The sequence below is a fragment of the Syngnathoides biaculeatus genome, chromosome 10, assembly GCF_019802595.1.
Source record: "Syngnathoides biaculeatus isolate LvHL_M chromosome 10, ASM1980259v1, whole genome shotgun sequence".
Taxonomy (NCBI): Eukaryota; Metazoa; Chordata; class Actinopteri; order Syngnathiformes; family Syngnathidae; genus Syngnathoides; species Syngnathoides biaculeatus.
Window position 1 is genome coordinate 30,420,263 of NC_084649.1, and position 18,405 is coordinate 30,438,667.

At 43.9% G+C, this 18,405-nt stretch overlaps 1 protein-coding gene across 8 annotated transcripts in view; it reads left to right on the forward strand.

Moving 5' to 3' along the window:
• Positions 1 to 865: 865 nt before the first annotated feature.
• Positions 866 to 18,405, forward strand: part of LOC133506936 (serine/threonine-protein kinase 35-like) — a 42,452-nt gene continuing 24,912 nt past the window's right edge. For 4 of the 8 annotated variants that reach the window (XM_061831328.1, XM_061831327.1, XM_061831330.1 and 1 more), the window contains exons 1-3: positions 866 to 1,555; positions 11,017 to 11,094; positions 13,485 to 14,220. In XM_061831328.1, coding sequence (XP_061687312.1) covers positions 1,069 to 1,555; positions 11,017 to 11,094; positions 13,485 to 14,197 — 1,278 coding nt within the window. In that variant the 5' untranslated portion in view covers positions 866 to 1,068 and the 3' untranslated portion in view covers positions 14,198 to 14,220. Of the gene's footprint in view, positions 1,556 to 11,016; positions 11,095 to 13,081; positions 13,128 to 13,484; positions 14,221 to 18,405 lie in introns of those variants that run through there. The other 4 variants (XM_061831332.1, XM_061831326.1, XM_061831333.1 and 1 more) reach the window with 4 other exon arrangements.

The window sequence follows — 18,405 nt, forward strand, 5'->3', positions numbered from 1 at the left end:
CCTGCTCTCTTGGATGCACAGAATATCAACCTTTCTCCTAATCATCATGTCAACCAACTCCTGTGCTTTTCCTGTCATAGTCCCAACATTCAAAGTCCCTACACTCAGTTGTAGGCTCTGTGCATTCCTCTTTTTCTTCTGACGCTGGATCCGGTTTCCTCCTCTTCTTTGTCTTCGACCCACAGTAGCTGAATTTCCACCGACGCCCTGCAGGTTAGCAGTGCCGGGGGCGGGCGTTGTTAACCCGGGCCACGACCGATCCGGTATGGGATTCTTTAGATGAACGCTCATATTTGTTTGGCATAGTTTTTACGCCGGATGCCCTTCCTGACGCAACCCTCTGCATTTATCCGGGCTTGGGACCGGCCTACAGATTGCACTGGTTTGTGCCCCCATAGGGCTGCATTGAACAACGAGCTACCTTCCTGGAGGTAAAAGTAATGGAAACAAACGAGTCCACTAGGGGGCGCCTCAGTCCTGTACGTCACTTCCTGCTTCTTCTCGAAAACAAATCCCTCGAGAGGATTTTCATGGCGGGAGTTACAAAAAGCTATACACGTCAAAATCATGTTTTGTGGTGAAAAAACATGGACCATATTGGCTGTGGGTTTTTCATTAATAATATACCAAAAAATCATCCATTTGACGACACTTGACCTTGAAAGCAATTAAAAAATTGTATACTTTGAAGTTTAAATCTTTTTTCATTATGAATTAAATAAATAGAATTATTATTACTGAGCCTATTATATAAATAATAGACATGTAGCAATATAAGTGGTAATCGTGAGTTTATATCATTAAAAGAAATCACCAGACGGTCATCGAATGATTGCACGAACTCATCACTGATGTAGGTTTTATTTTGAAAGGCTCGAATACGGAAGTCTGCCCAGACAGAATGGCCTTGACTGATGTGGTTCTGCCCACTATACCACCGGGCTAGCTTCTTTCCACCTCATACTACCGAAAGAACGAGCCAAAAAAGTAGTCGCACAAGAAAGTGGTGTCGTAAAAAGGAACCATGGGGCCAAACGTCTTTGTGATGTTCGCGTCATTGGATTCACGATGAGCACAGTTGGCGACAACTGGGGAAGACGCACGAGGAGCGCGCAAGGCTGCTACAAGCTAACCGGAGGGCGAGTTGACGAGTGCACTGTGCTGCGATGCCTGAGCGACACGAACGCAGGAGACGGTCATGACATGGAACAGGATATCGGTTTCTTCAAGCAGGCCGACTTGGAGAGAAGGCTTATGGCCCCGCGGTACAGTTTACGCCGTGAGGTTGGGAGGGGCACGTACGGTGTGGTTTACGAGGCGCTCGCCCGGAAATCTGGTGCCACAGTAGCAGTGAAGAAGCTGCGGTGCGACGCACCGGAAAACGTCGAACTCGCCCTTCAGGAGTTCTGGGCTTTCACCAGTTTGGAGAAACGCCATCAAAACGTCGTACAACTAGAAGAGTGTGTGCTACAAAGGAACGGGATGGGCCAAAAAATGAGCCACGGCAACAAGCGGTCCAAACAGTACCTGCGGCTCGTGGAAACTTCTCTCAAAGGTAAGGTTTGTCTTCCCAACGGTAGGCAACGTTAGCCATTTGTATCGTGTCACCTCATTTCCGGTGCTTTGAACTGTGTAGACACGTCTGGAAATTATCTCGTTGGGTGATTAGTGAGTTGAGCGGTATTGCTTTCGAACAATATAGACTATGTCTCCTACTTAGTTCAATGGAATGTGGTGCGTTGACATGTAACGACATTTACGAACATTTCTGTCAAAAGATTACGAATACTTTACGAGAGTTATCTCAAGGCGTGCAGGTTACATTAAGGTCGTCATTGAGAAGACGCTGTGCCACCTGCTATGGGAGTTGAACGAGAGAGACTTTCGGATTTTTCTGACGCCCGTTCTGAGACTGAAGCTCATTTCAAAGAAGAGATCAGAATAGAGTGAAGGGACCGGGGCAGTATTACCCTATTGTTTCCGGCTATATTTAGATGATATGCAGATCACTTCTAACTAACAACAGACTCCCTGACAGACGAACAAGGAACCCAATGAAATATTCAAAATGACAGGCCTATGCAGGCAGTCGCAAAGAAGTAACTTTTCCCCAATAAGTATGTTTCATCTTAACCTTCATAATTAATTATATATTTAGCGTATCGCTTTCCATAACAATGTGTGTATGTTTACCTACTTTTTGCCCTGACCGGAAGTCACAGCCTGTTGATCATGGTGTAACCACTGATGGATGCAGAGTGCGGACTCCAGTTTTTATTCTACGTCATTGGAATCAACCATCACCAATAGATTTTGAAAGGCTGAACTGTGAACGTGAGGAGAACAGCACCTTTAGAGTGACAGAGGGACTGAAATGCTTGTGACTGACACATTCTGAGGCTCTCCAACCCTGATACTGAAGACAACGACCTTACTGGTTTCGGTGAACAATGACTGTTACGTTTGAGCCATCTTACTGCCATGTTACATTCACTGTTTGAAAACAAGAGAGTGAAGAAAATAAATATTTGAACACCCTGCGATATTGCATATGATCCCACTTAGAAATCATGGAGGAGTCTGAAATTTTCATCGTAGGTGCATGTCAACTGTGAGAGAGATAATCTAAAAAGAAAAATTGAGAAATCACAATGTATGAATTTTTAACGATTTATTTGTGTGATACAGCTGCAAATAAGTATTTGAACAACTGAGAAAACCAATGTTAATATTTGGTACAGTAGCCTTTGTTTGCAATTACAGAGGTCAAACATTTCCTGTAGTTGTTCACCAGGTTTGCACACACTGCAGGTGGGATTTTGGACGACTCCTCCACACAGATCTTTTCTAGATCAGACCGGTTTCTGGGTTGTCTCTGAGAAACACTGAATTACAGCTCCTTCCAAAGGGTTTAGGTCTGGAGACAGGCAAGGCCACACCAGAACATTGATATGCTTTTTATGGAGCCACTCCTTGGTTTTCTTGGCTGTGTGCTTTGGGTCATTGTCATGTTGAAAGACCCAGCCACGACCCATCTTCAACCCTCTGACTGAGGGAAAGAGGTTGTTCCCCAAAAATCTCACAATACATGGCCGGGGTCATCCTCTCCTTAATACAGTGCAGTGGTCCTTTCCCATGTGCAGAAGAACACCCCTAAAGCATGATGCTACCACCCCCATGCTTCACAGTAGGGATGGTCTTCTTGGGATGGAACACATCATTCGTCTTCTTCCAAACACGGTTAGTGGAATTATGACCAAAAATTTCCATTTTAGTCTCATCTGACCACAAAACCTTTTCCCATGGCTCCTCTGTATCATCCAAATGGTCATTGGCAAACTTAAGACGGGCCTTGACATGTGCTGGTCTAAGCAGGGGAACCTTCTCTGCCATGGATGATTTCAAACAATGACGTCTTAGTGTATTACCAACAGTCACCTTAAAAATGGTGGTCCCAGCTCTTTTCATGTCATTGACCAAGTCCTATCGTGTAATCCTGGGCTGATTCCTCACCTTTCTAAGGATCATTGAGACCCCACGAGATGATATCTTGCATGGGGCTCCACTATGTTTGAGATTGACCATCATGTTTAGTAGCTTCTTCCATTTTCTAATGATTGCTCCAACAATGGACCTTTTTTCACCAAGCTGCTTGGCAATTTCTCTGTAGCCCTTTCCAGCCGTGTGGAGTTGTAGAATTTTGTCTCTGGTGTCTTTGGACAGCTCTTTGGTCTTGGCCATGTTCCAAGTTTGAGTCTTACTTATTGTATGGGGTGGAAAGGTGTCTTTATGCAGCTTGCGACCTCACACAAGAGCATCTGATTCAGGATAATACATGGAGTGGAGGTGGAATTTTAAAGGTGGACGAACAGGTCTTTGAGGTTCACAATTCTAGATGATAGACATGTTCAAATACTTATTTGCAGCTGTATCACACAAATAAATCGTTAAAAAATCCTGCATTGTGAGTTCTGGATTTTTCTTTTTAGATTATCTCTCTCACAGTGGACATGCACCGATGATGAAAATTTCAGACCCCTTCATGATTTCTAAGTGGGAAAACTATAACTAAAACAGTAGAGCAGGGTGTTCAAATACCTATTTTCGTCACTGGATTTAGCCTTCATAAGTTTCGTTCTGAAAAATGGATTGCACGCGTGCAGAGGACGAGAGCTTCGTGGCTTCCAAATAACAGGTAGGCAATAATGCGCCCCGGCTCGACGGTGTTCAACAAGTACTGTGGCGGCTTTGAACATACCCCTAAAAGCACCATGGCTCTGCTCCATTGTATCCCACCACGGCGCAAAAAATCAGCCACACTGACGCGCCGCGTTCAGCGTTCACTGCTTCTGCGAAGACTGCGCGTCGGGCTTTGGGGACAGGGGCGGCTCTGAGGAACCCAGCTGAGAATGCGTCACTCAGCCGCGTGCTCACATAAAGCACCTTGGCTCGACTGTTTTGCTCAGTACTGCGGCGTCTGTGAACACCCCTCTAAAGCAGGACGGGTCGGCTCCGTCATAAGCCACACCGGCCGGCAGAGATGAGCCGCGATGGCTCATCTCCGCCGCGGACGTGGATCGGACGGGGATGCAGTTTGGCCGTGATCGCATATCATCTGAATATGGCTCGAAACAGTTGTGTAATATTGCCCCGAGGGCTCGAAACAGTTGTGTAATATTGCCCGGGTAACTTCACTCGGTTGTATGGTGTTCTCCTTTTCGAAAAGAGCTTCCGTGTTAGACGGGGCGCGTTTGTCTCTGTCAGAGATGTTCCTCGAAAAACAGCTAAGACAAGCCTGAGGACTGTAGAGAGTGAACTCAAACCAACCAAGATTGTCTTTTCGTGCACGGGACAGACGGAGGACACACTGTGAGAGTGCGCTACCTCAGAATGCCAAGGTGGTAGTCCCTGTCTGCTCTTTTTTATTGCATTCTCAGGTCAATGGGTTACATGGTTACACAGTGAAAATGCTGACACAGATGGCTACACCAACAGCACATAAACACTAAGGTACATGTTTCTTCAAGGCCGCAAAAGTGTCCTGATAAACCCACAAGAGAAAAAGCAGGGCATTGTTTAAAGACATGTTTATGGCATTTGGGGGTATCCTCCTGCGGTAGAAGGGCGTTATCTCCTCCTGGTGTTGAGGAGTATCTGCTTAAGATCAGAAGGGTAACATGCTGAGGCCAGGATGGAGACATTGCTTCCCAGTGTTCAGGGGCATCAGCTTGAGGTCGGCAGGGGGGCATCGCCTCCCAGGTGTCACTGGGTCACACTTCAAGACACACACGCAGGTCACAAAGAGAACAATTCAGACTAAGACTAACAGAAACAAACGCATGATAAAACAATTCTAACAGCAGCTATAGTAGCAATGATATACTTTTATCATGAATAACTAACATTGTAATATCATATCTTTATCAGTCTCCCATAGTTAGGGTGCACCGCTTGTTTTCATTTGCCGGTTTTCAATGTCCGGGTGACGTCACAGACTGAGGACGCAGCCAATATGGCGACCACTTGGTTATCGTAGAATAACACTTCTGGAACTTTGGGCATGGATAACGCGCTCTCTGCTAACAAAGATTTTTTTCGTATTGATATTGAAGTGAATAATGATATGTATTTTTCATTACAATTATCCATTTTAGAATGTTTATAGGGATGACACCTGGGCTTTAAGCAATGATGATAATCCTCCGTATTTTCCCAGAATTCCGGATTTTCAAGTTTTCATGAAAATTCCTCTGGAAAATTGAGGAAAAATTCCCTAAAATTAATCCGGATATTAGTTGACAACATGGAACGAACTTGTCTTTGAGTTCGTTGTTTTGCTCTCACGAGCGTAACCATGTTGAGGCACTAACATGAGTAACAGTAACGCCCCTCCCTCCCATTCTCTCAAGACGTCGCTCATTTTGTGTAGTCTTGACATTAATTTACATGTTTATTTCATAAACATTAACTAAACAAGCCTGCTCCAAAACATATCAAAATATTAAAGGCAATTCATTATATTATAACTAGATCTATATCTAAGATAGTGAGCAATGTTGTCGAATGTATCAGTACAACACGACGTAACAAGTTTGAGACTTAAATGTTAATAGTAATTACTACAGATCGACTTCTTTCACATGTTTTGCTGTACGGTGTAAAAATTCTAGGATATGTTTTCATGTATATTCTCTATACTATAATATGTATAATGTGGGGAAAAGGACAATTTTAGATGTCTTTTTACTGAATAGTTCACTTAATTCATTTGTCTTGAGATAAGATGGCACATTTTAAGCATATTTTAATGCCAAATGTGATTTTGTATTATCCAGGGATAAGAGGATGGGGGGCAAAAAAAAAAATCTGGGCTTGGCTCAGGTTCTGATGCCAATCTATTAAACATGCTCCTCGTAAGGCGTATGGGCCCCAGGACCTTTGAGGTTTGCCGCCCTCGCAATGCGTACTCGGCTGATGGAAGATAAGCAATCCAAAAAAGGCAGAGGTATTAAAACACGTGGAAACAAGGATGGTCCAAAAACGAGGTCGGGTTACTCCTAGGCAAAAAAAACAAGACTTGACTTGGCTGTGGTGGGACAGCAATGCTGGCCGTGACAATGAGGCAAATATATAACAAGAGGCTCGTATATTCAGATTACTGCAGTCCTGAGCACAATGAACTAGCAAATGAGAGTGACAAACTCAAGGCTTATATCTCTGGGCTAATTAGTGTCTATACGGGTCCAGGTGTGGGGATGCTGCCAGAGGAAGCTCTGCCCAGACGCGCCAAAAAAAAAAAAAAAAAAAAAAAAAAAAAAAAAAAAAACAACGGGAGAATGAAAGGGGGCACGGAGGCGGGTATAAACCCCCACCCCAGTCTGTCTGGTGGCCATCCAGGCCACCCAAAAGTGAGGAGCTTGGCTGAGCAGTGTCATGCTCATGGCATCCTGCCCAGGCTGGGCATGGCCAGCCAATTAGTCGGCACACACCTGCATCCTGTTTCAGCTGATTACACCCGGTACTTATAGGACAAGGGGGACAACTAGTCCTCTGCCAGATCGTTGATTCCCATGCCTCGTTCCCGCACTCCCGTATACCTGACCTACCGTGTACCGACCCTCGCCTGTTCCCTGACCATCCTAGTAAGCCTGCCTCTTCTGATACTGCTGCTTTTCCTGACTGACTCGCTGATCATTGACCACGGACCGAATAAAGGCTTTCTTTACACTACCTGTTTGCCTCTGTAGTCGTGCATTTGGCCCCGGTCATGACAAGCAGTTCAGAGGGCCAGCGAGGACAGTAAGTAGGTATGGGGGGACATAGGCGGACGTCCACGAGGGGGGTGCCAATGGCAAAGCAGGAACCAAACAAGAGTAGGTGATTGTTGAGGATGAAGCCCTGCTGAGGTGTGGGGGAGAGTCCGCTGGGCGTCAGGCGCCGCCGTGAAATGAGGAAGAGGCGGATAGACGTCAAGTGCTGCAGTGGCATAAGCAAGAGGCGGTTGGGCATCATGAGCCGCTGGGACAGGAGCAAGAGGTGGCTGGGCGCCCGCCGTGACATGAGGAATCGACGAATGGGCTTCAGGTGCCACAGCAACATGAGCAAGAGGCGACTGTGGATCAGGCCCCACTGAGACATAAGTGAGAGGCGGCTATGGATGAAGGACGCAGAGACATGAGCAAGGGGCAGCTCTGGGTCATCAGATGCCTGCCAACCAGGCTTGACAGGCATTGATATGCAGGTGGCAGAGTGCACAGGGACTTGTAAAGGTGAACTGGGTACCAAGGGTGATATAGAATGAGTGGACTGACTGGCGGATTTTGCTTGGTGTGGCTGGGGGGGGGGTGTAGCGGGAGGCATAACTCTGTACTCTACTTAGGTCCCTATACTGGCCACCACGCGGTGGCTCCGGATTGATGGCCAAACGGGTGCCCCAGAAAAGGTCGGAGGAAGAGGACCTGGGCTTTGGCACACGGGGGATGGAAACAGAGGGAGGTGAATCAAATTGACTGGGACTAAAAATAGGGAGGGAAAAACCAAAATCAGTATCTGAGTCAGAATCAGGCAGGCGGTCATATACAGTGAAGAAAATTAAAGTATTTGGACACCCTGCTCTATTGTAAGTTCTCCCACTTAAAAATTATGGAGGGGTCAGAAATTTTCATCATAAGTGCATGTCCACTGTGAGAAAGATAATCTAAAGAGAAAAATCCAGAAATCACAATGTATGATTTTTTTTTTTTGAACGATTTATTTGTGTGATACAGCTGCAAATAAATATTTGAACACCTGTCTAACAGCTAGAATTCTGACCCTCAAAGACCTGCTTGTCCGCCATTAAAAGTCCACCTCTAATCCATGTCTTATCCTGAATCAGATGCAACTGTGTGAGGTCGTTAGCTGCATAAAGACACCTGTCCACCCCATGCAATCAGTAACACTAAAACTTGTAACATGGCCAAGAGCAAAGACCTGTCCAAAGACACCAGATACAAACTTGTACAACTTCACACAGCTGGAAAGGGCTACAGAGAAATTGCCAAGCAGCCTGGTGAAAAAAGGGTCCACTGATGGAACAATAATTAAAAAAAATGGAAGAAGCTAAACATGATGGTTAATCACAATCGGAGTGGAGCCCTATGCAAGATATCGCCTCGTGGGGTCTCAGTGATCCATAAAAGGTGAGGAATCAGGACAGGACAGGACATGGTCAATGACCTGAAAAGACATGGGACCACCGTTTCCAAGGTGACTGTTCGTAATACACTAAGACATCATGGTTTGAAATCATGCATGTCATGGGAGGTTCCCCTGGTTAAACCAGCACATGTCAAGGCCGTGGACCAGTCGCCGACAAGACAGGAACGTGGGCCGGCCGAGGAGTCGTCACTGCCAGGACGGACACATGAAGCGGTCAAGGGGTCGTCGCTGCCGGTACGTGAATGTGAGGCGGCCAACGAGCCGTCCCCGCCGCGAGGGCAGGAACATGAGGCGGCTGACGAGCTGTCGCCGGTGCTTGGGCAGGAACGTGAGGCGGCCGACCAGCCTTCGCTGCCTGGACAGGAGTGTGGTTCACCTGGAAGTCTGTCGTCACCGTGAGGAACTGGCAAATGCCAATGACAATTTTCCAACTTAAATACTTGGTCTAATCCAGTGGTTCTTAACCTGGGTTCGATTGAACCCTGGGGGTTCAGTAAGTCAGTCTCAGGGGTTCGGTGGAGCCTCTGCCAAAGAGATCAGGACACACTGACTCATCATGTCTGTATGTAATGACATGCCCCCCTTAATCATCACTGGCTGCAGATGATCACGTGTCATTGCATGGCCAATCAGTGCTGTGAGGAATTTAGTACACTCAGGAATGATCCAACGTGTGAATGCCATTATATTGTATCGTAATTACTTCATATTTGAATCCATAGTATGTCGAGCAAAAAAAGAAAGTGGTCGGACGAATACGTACAATATGGATCCTCATGTATCACGGAACGGGATGGGAGTCAGCGTCCCATCTGCATGATTTGCAATGCTAAATTGAGCAACTCTCGCCTCACGCTACAAAACTAAAAGGAACACGTCGAAAAGCTGAATCTTGATGGGTAATATTACAACCCAATGACATTAGGTGAAGAGAGCCAGATTTGATGATAAGGCCAGTCTATCTGCTCTTGGATGTGTACGCAATAACAAACCGATCCTCATAGCATCATATGAAGTTGCATACCTGATCGCCAAGCAGGGCAAGCCACACACCATTGGTGAAACACTTGTAAAACCAGCTGCGTTAAAGATGGTGAAGCTGATATTTGTAGCAGCGGCCGAAGGTAGATTCTCCCAAATTCCTCTTTCAAATGACACCATTAGTGATAGAATAGAAGACCTGAGTGTTTAATTGAAAGGATCGGTGCTGGTCGGCGCTCATGAGACAAAGACGACACTCAACAAAAGACCAACGTTCCCAAATGCTATTTAGCCTCAATAACTGGCATATTTATTTCGACCAAATGCAAGTTCTCAAAACACAGTTGACATTGCATGAAATCAATCATATGAGCCCCTTACCTATGCCGAGAAGGTGGAGAGCCAGTCACCCAGGTAGAGGTCCGCTTTGTCAACCAGCTGGGCGTTCGTACAAAACCCGCAGGAGACTCTACCTGTTTGTACTCTGCATTTCTCTATTATACTTTTCAGTTGCGTGCGAGAGAAAGGACGGGTGGCCTACCCGTCCCACCTGGCGCCGCAACAATTGTAGCCAATTTACTATTGACACCTAAGTGTGTCCTTCAGGCTCTGAGAAACATAACAGTCAAGATATCCCACAACAATGTTCGTAAAACAAGTGAGAGTGAAACGGTCAAGATGTCTTGACCAGAAAAACACGTGAGATATGAAAACAGGTGAGTGAAAAACAATTTATATAACCATGGTTGCACAATACATTCGGGTATTCGACGGTTATGGGAAGCATCACTAATTACCACTCCTTTCACTGAGCACGGACAGGACAGCAAGAAAAAAAATCTGGGCTTGGCCCTTGGAACTTCTGCCCAATTTTTTTTTTGGTCAGAACTTTTTTTTTTTTTTAAATTTTATTTCCAATTTTTTATCAGAATTTTGTTCCCAGACGCGCCGTGCTGGACTTCACATCTTCCGTGCTCACATTTGGATTTTCAGGAATTTTCACGAAAGTCCACTTTCATCTCTAATTAAAGCAACAGCACTTTTTTTGTTGTTGTACTTTTACCATTATTATCGAGAGAAAACACAAGCACCATGTCTCTCTGCTCTACGTTGCCCAGACTGTGGACGGTGTTTGTAATTGAGTGTACCTCATTAAGAACCGAAGGGGGGTGGAGTCTGGTAAACTAGCAGTAGTCCATGCTTCTGTGTTGAGGGAAAAAAAAAAAAGTCAGGCTGTGGTTCACTGCGCAGGATTGGTTTTCATGTGTGCTGAGAATGTATTTCTACTCGTAACAAATTCTACGCGCGTGATTTTTTTTTTGTGCTCGACTGCAGATTTGCGAGTGCGATGGCGCGCGGGAGTGATGGCAAGCGAACGCAATCGTGCCCGTCAAATCACAGTGACTGATACAGGTATGCAGTAGAATCAGCAGTGATCATAGGAGCCTCGGGGAGCGTTAGGGAATTGCGAGATATGCCTTTTTAATTTAAGTGTAACAGTGGTCTAGAGTGTTATTTGCCCTTGTCGGACATTTTATGTGCTGCTGGTATTTAGGGAGTTTGTAGTCAAGTTTAGCTGTGTTAAAATCTCCTACGATAATGAGCAGTGAATCAGGTTGTTTTTTTTTAATCTAGGTTACCTGCTCGACGAGCGTTAGCAGAGCTGCCGAATGTAAACCCCTATGAAAATGAAAGCGAATTCCCGCGGCGAGTTAATTGGCTTACAGTTCAAGAATGATTCCAAAAGCGGGCTGCAGTGTGTGATGAGCTGTAGAACATTTATGCACAATTTTTCATTGATGTAAAAGCATATTCCAACGCTTTTTGATTTCCATGTTGGCTTCATGACGTTGTCCGCATGATAAAGATGAAACCCAGATAGTATTATGGCACCACTGGAACGTCTCCACAAACCCAAGTCTCCGTTAAAAACATCCAGTCTTTTCAGGTCTTGAGCAGAAGCTGAAGATCATCCATTTTGTTGGCTAGGGAGATGTAAGATGAATCGACGGAAGCGGCAGTCTACGTCCCCTTTTTCACAGTTGAACATGTGTATTGGCTCGCGAGCCCCTCTGCTGCCATTGATGTGAAGCTTTGAAGACAGCACCGACGAGTTACTTCAGGGGGAAAAAAAAGTCAAATTGGCGAGAGTTGTTGAAAAATGTCCGGAGAAGACTCTCTGATGGTTAACAAGTCCTTTCTAGTGTGCTTGAGCCCCAACATGACCCAAAAACACACAAACTTAAACAGTACCAGGGAGAACGTGGCCGAGGCTGCCACACTGGTAGGCGGCATATTTTATTTTATATATTTAACACCTGCTGGAAATGACCAAAATGTGCTAAGGAAACCAATACCAGCCGTCGTGACTCCAGTGACTTGGACAAGAACTGTACAGTACGTTTTCAAAAATGATTGCGTAGGTTGTGCTAACTAGCAAATAATTAAATGACTGTGAGGTGTTCCCAGCAAGCTTTGCGGCAGTAAGGATGTAAATAGCATTTAAAGTGCATGTTTTGTGTCAATTATTTCTTCAATCATTGTTTTATTTTCTACTTATGCTATTCTGTTTGCTGTTTAATTCAGAATAATTGCTGTTTACACATGTAAAAGCAATTATTTTTCACTAACCTTGTGAGTGCCACCATGTGATAGTATGCTAACACACATGCTGGTTTTCTTGCATGCTATCAATGTAACGAGCCTGTTTGGTCGTAGTTTATTGAAATAGTCACTCAACACGTAGATTTTAGAACTTGGTGCACCGTGTTTTAGGGCGCCCTGCCCATTTTGGAGAAAGAATAAGTGTGGCTTATGGTCACGAAATTACATTTGTACAGTTGTGCCTATGCTTGCAAATTAATCCGTTCCAGAAGTCACTCACCCTTCTCTTCGCATAGTCGCCCTATGCCAAAGGTAAATGAACATTTCTTTTATTATTCTTTACATGTGTACTTTGAATCCTTATGTTTCCTTGTGTGTGTGTGTGTGTGTGTGTGTGCGTGCGTGTGTGTCTGGGTGTGTGTTTGTGTGGGGACGGGGGTGGCTTGGAACAGATTAGGCTATTTACATGGAAAATGGACCACCACATAAAAAAAAAAAAAATCACATTACAAAACGACTTCCGGAATGGATTAATTTCGTAAGTAGAGATACCGCTATATCTGTTTTGTTGTGGTTTAGTTGAAGAGAAATTTGGCTCATCCAGTTATCCCTTTTAGACAAGGACACAACAACTCAATTGAACTGTAACTTTAAGGTTGAGAAATGTAGTAATGTTTGATATCGACTAGTGTGAAAAGCCTTATTGTGATAAGATTTTCTTCCTAATATTGCAAGGCCGAGGTATAGGCAAAAACGTTTTTGCGGGGAGGACATCAATTATTTTTCTTTGTTACAGGGCTCTTCCCTGTTCCGAGTGAAGAGAGGTTTTTTACTGCACCTGGGTGTGTATAAATAGAAAGGTGACATACATTACAAGTGCATGTTTGTCATTGGACTGAGACCATCTCATCATTATTTTAATTTTAGTAAAAAGTGTAATTTACATGATTTACATCATGAAATGTTTTTCTTGCTCGCTTGAATCAAAATACATTTAGAAATTCATACCAAGAAGTTGTTTACAGCAGTGCCGTATACAAGGTCTTCTGATGAACAGTGGATAATGTTTGCAATGCCTAATAGGCTCCTTCACGATGTGAAAAGAAAAAATCTATAATCCGATCACATCATTTGTTCTGGTAAATTTTCATTGCAATGAAATCACTGTGCTTTAAAAAAATGTCATTTGTGTGTTGCAGGTGAGAGAGTGCTGACGCCTCCAGAAGAGCCATGTTATTTGTGGTTTGTCATGGAGTTTTGTGAAGGAGGTGACCTTAACCAGTTCATCTTATCTCGGCGGCCTGACTCTCAAACCAACAACACCTTTATGCTGCAGCTTACCAGTGCTGTGGCTTTCTTACATGAGAACAAGATTGTACACAGAGACCTTAAACCGGACAATATCCTTATCTCTGAGAAATCAGGGACTCCTGTCCTCAAGGTTGCAGATTTTGGCCTGAGCAAAGTTTGTGCAGCTTTAGGAAATGTCATAGAGGGCAGAGAAGATGAGGACAAAAATGTCAACGTCAACAAGTTTTGGTTGTCATCAGCATGTGGCTCAGACTTCTACATGGCTCCCGAAGTCTGGGAAGGTCACTATACAGCCAAGGCTGACATATTTGCGCTAGGCATCATCATTTGGGCCATGTTGGAGAGAATTACTTTTATTGATGCTGAGTCTAAGCGAGAGCTCCTTGGAACATATGTGAGACAGGGAGCAGACATTGTGCCAGTGGGTGAGGCGCTGCTCGCGAATCCAAAAATGATACTGATAATCCCCCAGAAACGCAGGTCATGCATGTCTGATGGAGTGAGGAAGCTGCTGCTGGATATGCTTGCTGTCAACCCTCAGGACAGACCAGATGCTTTCGAGCTCCAAACAAGAATGGCTAAAGTTACGTGTCCTGCATGACTCTGATTTTGATCATTTCTCAGGTGACAATTCCCATTATTTCTTTCAATACTATGTCCTGTTTTTCACAAGTGGTCTTAATGTAGTTGTGCTACGAACAAATCAGTGGTAAATTTAGTTAATTTAGGAGTGTGACACAAAAAACACTGACTCAGAATTTTCATATTTAAGCACAAGCATGACTATCATATGCCGTTCTAACATGCTCGGTAGTGTAAATATTTGCATTTTGCCAATAAACATTAAAACGTGTTTGCGGCAGATTACTCGATTAGACAACAGAGTTATACAGTATAACGATCCAATCGTGTTAGTGGTTAATTGAGTTTCACCATTGCCATGTACATGTGTTCTCGGTTCTCAGAAATCGCAGCGTAACTTGTTAGTTATTCAAGTAATGGTGCTTGGGACTTACATAGCGCGAACTGAGTGACTGTATGTTGAAAGTTTTACGATGGCGAAAGTGTTAGAAAAAAAGGATGAAGATCGAGCGAGGGCAATTGACAAGGATGCTGGAATCAAAAACTGTTTCAGACGGGGATGGCTTGAAAAAAGTTTAACCGTGCAGATAGGACCAACGGTATCAACATGTCTAACCGAACACATACAAAAAGTGGACCTTCCCGGCAAAGTGCTGTTCACTCTGTGTTCCGATAGGACTAAAAAATATCCAGGAGGACACTCAAAATACACTTAAACACACTGGTTGCACAGCATGCATGCCAGCACGTGTTTTAGCATGTATGGAAACTACCATATGATGGCGCTCACGAGGCAGTAAGGAACAATTGCATTTAACATCTATAAGCAGAAGAAGCTTACATTGCTCCCACAAACTGCTAGTGTAGGCAGGTCATGACTGACGATGTACACACTCAATGTCACATTGAAACTAAAATTATCACACCACAGCAAACAGAAAAGCACAACTCTCAATGAAATAAAAGAATGACTCATAAAATAATTGACACAAAACATGGACTTTAAACTGCATTTTACATGTTCCCAATGTGCTTTGCGGAATGATGAGGTCCTTAATGCCGCACCGCCATTTGAAACAATGTAAGCACGGACTGTTGTTTATTTTGATTATTTTATAGACATCTGAATATGTGTTTGGGTCACGAATGCTGGGAGCGAAGGATGTTGGGGTGTTGGTGTCTGACGTGCACTTGCACTCTCTCCGTTCTGTTGTGTTTTATAACATTAATCCCGTTTGTAGATGATCTAATGCAGGAGTCTGCAACCCATGGGTCTTTCATCCTTGTGTTGCGGCTCTGCGCGGCTTGGAAAATAAGTGTCCGTTTGAAGTGTATATTTGTCTCAAAAATGGTTATCATGTCCTCTTATTAAGTAAAAGCTTTTAACTTCTTTCTTCAAAGCTTGTGCAATTTTTGTGAGCACCATTCACCTTCTTCAGAAACCTTTGACACGACTTGACGTGCCAGCAGGCAGATTTGACAGCCGGCATGCGCTGAAAGCCCAGTGACACCAAATCCTCACAAGGGTCGCGCAGCATACTGGAGCCTATCTCAGCTGTGAATGGGCAGAAGGCAGGGTACAGCCTGAACCGTTTGCCAGCTAATCGCAGGGCATGTGGAGACAAACAGCCGCACTCACAATCACACCTAGAGGCAATTTAGAGTGTCCAATTAATTTTGCACGTTTTTGGGATGTGGGAGAAAACCGGAGTACCCTTAGGAAACCCACGCAGGCACGGGGAGAACATGCAAACCCCACACAGGCGGGTCCGGGATTGAACCCAGAACCCCCAGAACTGTGAGGTGAACGCTTTACCAGCTGATCCACCGTGTCGTCCAAACATATAGATATATATATATATTATTTTTAATTTGTCAAGAATCAACAACAAGGGCGCCACGATGGATCAGATGGTAAAGAGTTGGCCTCACAGTTCTGAGAATCTGTGGGTAGACTGCTGTTAACAAACGCTCTCCAGCCAACCTCACTGAGCTTGAGCTGTTTTGCAAGGAAGAATGGGCAAGAATTTCAGTCTCTCGATGTGCAAAACTGAAAGTCATACCCCAAGCGACTTGCAGCTGTAATTGCAGCAAAAGGTGGCGCTACAAAGTAGATGCAAGGGGGCCTGAATAAGATTGCACGCCCCAGTTTTTTTAAGGAAGTTTAAAATATCCAATAAATTTCATTCTACTTCACGATTGTGTGCCACTTGTTGAAAAAATGTGTAATTCTATATCTTTGTTTGAAGCCTGAAATGTGGCGAAAGTTTGAAAAGTTCAAGGTGGCCGAATAGTTTCACAATACTTTGTGTGTGTGTGTGTGTGTGTGTGTGTGTGTATACATACACACACACACACACACACACATACAGGGGTGCCAATAATTATGGAGGGCACTGTATCTGGCAAGTCGTCGAGATTTACACAAAGTTCGAAAGTGTATAAAAGTCTGGACGCATACAAATACTTGGATCTGTTATCAATCAGGAGTACATGCCACAGTGATAGACTCAAGAAGATTTTTTCAATACAAATACCAATATTTAAATAAATGACCCCTGGTTTTACACAAACTCGCGTTCATTAACTATGATTGGGGGGGGGGGAAATTTGGACAGGGAGTCGTCTCCTCTTTACACGGAAGTGTAAACCTCCCTGCGACAGTTTTTTTTTTTTTTTAAATACGCATATTTTTCAAATGAGTCAATTTGGTATTATAAATACTTATTGATAATTTGAGATTGAGAAGAATAATTTCTACCTGAAATGAAGTGATTGCTTCATGAGCGTGTGTTTTTTGTTGGGCACCATTTATCACATTTAATTGCCAAAATGCATCAATCTTTTCTGGTCTTTTCAGCTGGTATTTCATAGAATGATCTCTGAAGATCTGTCGCGTCTATTGTGACAACCAACAGTACAACATTTTGAATATTCTGCTCTGGTTCAATGTCTCCCACAATGTCGAGCAGCTGTGTTTGACAGGCAATATGCACCGTGAAAATGGTGACGTCATGTGCACGAGCTCTAGAATGTGCTCTATTGACTGAAAATTTTTGTGGAAAATTTTACGCATTATATATGAGAAATTAAGGAAATTTCTTAAGTAGAGGTACCACTGTATGTGCAGTCAAATTGTTTACCCTTATGAAGCTGGTTCCCAAGTAGGTCTGTCAGAGTGCAAATTCTTTTGAGTTGTTCGATTTTCATCCCCGATTTGCTCCATAATTTTTCTTTTTTACTTTGAGGAAGATTCTAAAATGATTTGGCTTCTAATTACAGCTTTCTCACAGTAACGATTCGGATATTGTTGTGAATTAATTCATATGTACTAAATCTTTGCGGGGCAGCATGGTGGATCAGCTGGTAAAGTGTTGGCCTCACAGTTTTGAGGACCCAGGTTCGATCCCAGCCCAACCTTTGAGGAGTTTGTATGTTCTGTTTTTTCCAGGCATTCCGGTTTCTTCCTACATTCCAAAAACATCCAACACTAATTGGACACTCTAAATTGCCCCTAGGTGTGATTGTAGGTGTGGCTGTTGTCTCTCTATGTGCCCTGCGATTGGCTGGCAACCAGTTCAGGGTGTCCATTGACAGCTGGGATAGGTTCCAGCACTCCCCGCAACCCTCGTGAGGATAAGTGGCAGAGAAAATGGATGGATGGATAAATCTTTCCATTTCCTTCCTTCCAAATATGTCAAACTTGATGTTTCAGTAGAGAAGCATTAAACGCATCAGGTTAGAGTAGGTATCATATCTTATTAAATTCTGAGCCAAAGAGAAATCGGAGCATGATTGCTGGTTAATGGATTTATTTTGGAACTACAGTACTGTTTTATTCGTAAGAAAGTACAGTGCTACCCCGGTGTTCGCGGGCGTTACGTTTCTTACACCCCCACAAATAACGAGAAAATCTGCAACTAAAGGATGCAGTATAAGTCTGTGATTTGACGAGCGAGATCGCGTGCCATCAAGCGTGCAAATCTGCACAGTCGAGGACGAAAATCACGCGTAAAATTTGTTACAAGTAGAAAAAAAAGTTATTAAAAGACGTTGCTTATTTTGTGTAGTCTTGATATTAATTTACGTGTTTATTTCATAAACTTTAACTACACAAGCCTGCCCATAAACAATCACTATTCACCCGGGAGCAGGAAATGCAAGTTAACCGTACTGAGCATGTTCGGAAGTGAAGCCAAAAGCACATGGTCCGAGCTGCTTCACATA